The sequence below is a fragment of the Chrysoperla carnea genome, chromosome 4 (assembly GCF_905475395.1).
Source record: "Chrysoperla carnea chromosome 4, inChrCarn1.1, whole genome shotgun sequence".
NCBI classification, from domain to species: Eukaryota; Metazoa; Arthropoda; class Insecta; order Neuroptera; family Chrysopidae; genus Chrysoperla; species Chrysoperla carnea.
In genome coordinates, this window is record NC_058340.1 from 31,833,511 (window position 1) to 31,838,843 (window position 5,333).

At 27.1% G+C, this 5,333-nt stretch overlaps 2 protein-coding genes across 3 annotated transcripts; both read left to right on the plus strand.

Annotated features, from left to right (window-relative positions):
* Nucleotides 1-4,095, plus strand: LOC123298062. 2 transcript variants are annotated; one of them, XM_044879957.1, is made up of 5 exons: nucleotides 1-357; nucleotides 1,657-1,836; nucleotides 2,310-2,411; nucleotides 2,479-2,625; nucleotides 3,970-4,095. In XM_044879957.1, the coding sequence occupies exons 1-4, from the start codon at nucleotides 271-273 to the stop codon at nucleotides 2,623-2,625; spliced, it is 516 nt and encodes a 171-aa protein (XP_044735892.1). In that variant the 5' UTR covers nucleotides 1-270; the 3' UTR covers nucleotides 3,970-4,095. The 2 variants fall into 2 exon arrangements, with proteins under 2 accessions (XP_044735892.1, XP_044735891.1); XM_044879956.1 differs by lacking the exon at nucleotides 3,970-4,095 and having other exon boundaries at nucleotides 2,479-2,921.
* Nucleotides 4,096-4,196: 101 nt separating this feature from the next.
* On the plus strand, nucleotides 4,197-5,333 carry LOC123298061. Its single transcript, XM_044879955.1, has one exon. It carries the CDS (start codon nucleotides 4,354-4,356, stop codon nucleotides 5,140-5,142), a length of 789 nt encoding a protein of 262 aa, XP_044735890.1. The 5' UTR covers nucleotides 4,197-4,353; the 3' UTR covers nucleotides 5,143-5,333.

Genomic DNA, 5,333 nt, shown 5'->3' on the forward strand with positions numbered 1-5,333 from the left:
CATCAACAAGTCCGGCTTTTTTGTAAATTTTGGAATCAAATTTTCAGTTTTCGTCAATTCTTATTCTTTTTAGTACAATGTGATTATACTAAACGTGGTACGAACTGAAAACTATCTAATCAATAAAATTCTTATCAAAAAAATTTGAAGTTTAGGTACTTTGTAAATTAATTGCAACCTCTTCAAAATTATAAATAATATTATTATCACTTTTCAAATCAAAGTACCAAGATTATATTTCAAACAAATCGTTAAAGAATTTCAAACAATATGTCAAACAGTGCAATTACAGGAGAAAATTTCTCGAATGGAAAGTTTGTTGCATCCGCAACGGGAGTTATACGGATTTTAGTAATTGTAAGTACTACAAACATATTTTAAAAAATCATTTTTAATACATATAAGTAAGTAGCAAAAATAATTTTTGCGAAAACTTACATAAAAAATATTCAAAATTAAATTTTCTAAAATGAAGTCATTGGCTGCTTTCTCAATTTCGGAAAATTCGAGAAAAACACTTTCACTTCCCTAGTGAAAAAAAGTCCGGTAGATTTCTTATTCAAATGAATCAGAAAAAAATCAGTATTAATTATCATTCATTTTTTATTTAATATTTTGAATGAGTTTTGAATTAGAGACTAAGTTTTCGATTCATTCCGAATCATTTCAAGAAATCAATCTAATTTTTCGAATAGTGATTACTGTAGTGCTAAAATTATACAAGCGAATTATAGAATTTCTATAACTTTTTAGTATATTGTTTGAATAATATTTAAGCATCTTAGCAAACACTTTAAGCTCATTTTGCAACACTAAGTAACTGTTTTCCTTCGTTTCATGCTCAAATTAAGCAAAAATTTTAAAACATCCAATAGAGAATTGTTGTATGAAACAGCATATTTGAGTATTAAAGGCACGAACAAAGACCTTATGCCATTAGTTTTCGAAATCAATGCCTAATATACTTTCCTGACTTTTGAAATGTAATTTGAATTACAGGAAGTCATGAAATGATAGGCTCTTAGTCAACTCTTAGTTCTTGAGATATGTCTCCTAGAGCAATAAATATTGCGACAAAAAATTACTTAAATCGTCCTGTCTATTCCAAAATTCGAGGACGGTTACACTCAAAGTGATATGATATACTCTGTATAGAGTGCCTCATAATGATCACAGTTTGGCAACTTTACAATGATGTAAAATTGAAAACAATTTTTAGTAGAAGAGTGTTCAGACGTTTTGGTATCCGATCAACCATTAAGTAAATAAGCCTTTTAATTAATTACACTAATAAAGGTCAATAATTTAATCAGTAGGGAAGGGATATTCACGTCTCACTATTCATAGAATGTCAGGGCTATCCGATAGAATATAATTATATGCAAAATCAGAATAATTTGGCTATATTCTGTCTGTATCCAGCTCGAATAAATAATTATGTAATTTAAGATTTGATTCGGAATAATTTTAGTTATCCAACGGATAAAAAAAGATTGACTTTACTGGCAGCCCCGTAAAATGACTCTTTGGTATCGAGACGCAGGTACCTACTAACTTTAGGAAAACTTTTAGACTTTACGACTGTTATTTGCGAAAAAATCATATTTTGAAGATCGATATAAAATTAATGATCTAAGTAAATTAAATTAATTGCAGGTTTTACTTTTATCGTCAGCCATTATATTTTTAAGTAACGATACTTGTCCGGGAACACCAACTTGGTATGACTGGCTATTCCCCGTAGTATCGACAATTATAGCCTGCATAGTTACTATGAAATATGCTGCATTTGTCTGTGGTATTGCTAAAGGAAAACCAGAAAGATATATTAAAATTGTAAGTAGAATTAAAAACAGTAGGTATACATTCGAAAGATGTTTCTTTAAAGCCCAATTTTCTCTGCGGTGGGCAATTATTTATATGATTATAATTTTGGTGATCAAAATTTTTTGTTAGCTTTGCTTTTTTAATTAATATTTTTAATTTTTCTTACCAATAGACTTCGTAAACATTTCTAAAATTGAAAAATTCTGTTATTAATTTTCTGTCATAATAATCACTAAATCACCTGTCTAAATAATCAAAATCAAAACGTTTATCATACACAAATAAAACTGGAATAGAGAATAATTTAATAGTTTCTTTATTAAGTCTATGGTTTTTTGTTATTATAGTCGGTTCACAAAATACTACACAATTAATTTTAATTCTCAAATTCTGAAAAGTTCGTTTGCATAAGTTTCTTTCATTATTTTGATATCTTTAAAAATTTTCTAATTTATTTATTATTTAAATTTTTAAATTTTTAGGACAGTGTTTTTAGTATATTGGAATCAATAGTAGTTATTGTTGTATCAGTTTTAACAATGTCTTCCTGTAAATCATTGTCAAGTGTACAAAAAGTGCCTGGGGTAAGTATTTCAATTTTTAAAGTATACCAATACAATTATTGTTAAAAATAAAAAATTTCTTGTGTAGCCTTTAGGATTAGCTGCTGGATTTCTTCTAGCCATTAGTACAGCAGCATTATGGGTCAGTTGGAGAAGAAAGCAAGAATTATTAGAAGAAATGACAAAAATACGTGAAAAAAGTGCGCTTGGTCCAAGAACTTCAATAGTCGTTTAAGTAATTATAATTCATATAATAGGGTACTTGATTAATTTTGTAAATAAATGTAAAAATTTAAAAACAAAATTTGAAATCTATAGACTTTTTCATTTTAAAAAGTGATTATCTTTTGTTTTGGGCGGTATATCAAAAAACTAATATGATAAAATGAATAACAAATGTCTTGTATCTTTGTCCAACTTAGTACTGCCTGTCCGAAACAATAATGAATCGTATTTAAAATGAAAAAGTCTATTAGAAACTGAAGACTGTTAATTTGTATTATTAAATTTTCTAATTCTTAAAACTTTCGTCTCTAATAATTTTATTTACGTTTTTTAATCGAAAAATTAAACAAGTATCCTTTTTGTATCAAATTCAGCTTTTTAAATTCATACACAAAATTTTTTGAGGAAACTGTCTCAAATTTTTGACTTGAATGAAATTCATTCCCCATATAATAAATTTAATATTAGGAGCTGTTTTTTATAAAATATAGACTTATTCATAGATAATTGTATTAATGATAAGCAAAACGTGGCCTTTTTTCAACTTTTAAAATTTATATAAAGTGATATTTTTTATATGTAATGTTTATAACATATTTTATTAACAATAATTAATGGATAAAATATATAATTTTTAATAAAATATTGTTCTTTCTTTTATTACAATATTAAATCAAAGATTAAATTCTGTACAGTACAGGCATCTACATCATACTACACTACACCAATCAAACTTTGCCTTTGTGTGCAACTATTCAAAATAAGATAAAAAATAATAAAAAGATTTTGAATGTATACAAAGTAATTTTATTAAATTTGTCGACGTGTATTTTTTATTGTTTGTATATTGTACTCCCACCGAATTTTATTTTTATTGTTACTATTAACAGACTATAACAAAATCTATCTTTCCCTGGTGGAAAAAATATTTGAAAAAATAATAAGTCTTAATAAGTCTTAGGAAACTCTGAAAAAGTCTTAGAAACTTTAAAAAAGTATTAAGAACTCTGAATAACTCTGAATTAGACTAGTCCGAAAACGTTGAGAAATTCAAAGTTCCTAAGGCTTTTGATATATTTAATTCAAGATGTTTAATTTATAATAAACCTAATAAGACCAAAACTTTGATGAATAATTAATCACTTTGCTTCCTTTTACCAAATTTTAATACATTTCATACAAGTACCTATATAATTCACTCAATTTGGGCCATATTTTTGTCAAATTTAAAGCATCTTACTTAATTTTCAAAAATGCATACCTGGTTTCGATATTTGGTAAAAGGGCTAATATTAACGAAAAACTAGCATGGAAAATGGAAAATAAAGAAACTAATTCTTCTTGATTCTCATAGGGAGGTGTTGAAAGGAAGATTGTATACAGAGGTCATACTCTGAGCACCATTTCAACTTTAACTAATTTCACAATGGTCAAACGAAAATAAACGAATACAAGTCCAGTTTCATGTTTATGAAGTTCGTGATTCATCTCCTTGTAAATTTATGTGAAAGAAAATTGACAGTAATGAAATAATAGATATTTATTATGTTTGTGACAACTTCATAAAATATTATTATAAAATAAAATGATTACCGTGATTGTATGTGTTTGTACATAATAATGTATTTTTGTATACTTTATACATAATATTATTTAAATATTACATAAATAAACAATTATTAACCCTCCTTAAAAGTACAGTTTAGTTATTATTCTTTTGTAAATAACAAATATAAAAATGGGAATCGATGATTCTGGTGAACATTCTCAAACAACAAATAGTGATGGAGAAAGACCCTTTAAGAAAGCAAAATACGCTTGGCAAGTTAAAGGACGTTCACATTTAAAAGAAAAAAATACACCACAAAATGAGGACGTATCAGCTGACACCAATTCTGAATCCACAAATGATACAACACAACGATGCCGTAATTGTGCCCAAAATAATTACTTAAATACAATATTAAATCATTCAGAATATTTAATGGATGATGTAGGAAAAAGTTCAAAATCACAAGTTCCTGTTTCAATGGTTCCAAAAACAAAAAAGACTTACGATCAGTATTTAGCTATTTGGCAAGCCAATCAATTAGCAAAATGTTTTCTTGACAATACAATAAATACGGTTTTTGAAAAATGGATGATTGCACCGTTTGATGATGCAAACGATTTAATTGAAAATTGTGAAAATGGTGGTATTGTAGAAGATGAAGGTATTTTAATGGCTATACAATCACATGGATTACAATCGAATTCCAATATTCCAAACGATGGTGGGATGAGTTATTCAGATAGTGGTGAAACTAGGAGCACAGATTTACCAGAATGTACATGCAATTCGAGAAAACCATCGACGACAAAACAACCTGAAACAGCTAGAAATAATGAAGATATAGATATTAGTACTACAATACATAATCAAACCGTAATTACGAATCCTGTTGAACCGTCAGTAAATGTTGAACATTTTGATTTTTTAAGCACTGCTGTTGCTGTGGCCATTCAAAAAAAAGGACTTAATATTTAAATTTTTGATTAACTTTTCTTTTTAGAATATGAAATGCTATTACAAAAAAATTAATTAAGAATGGGTGAGCAACAGCGTTATTTTTTTTAGTAAAAATTATTAAATTTGGCAAGGGTGGCGTAATATCGGACTTTTAATCCATGAAAAAGTTAAGCCATAATTACCAATTTTAATTTTTAAATTTGCTAACA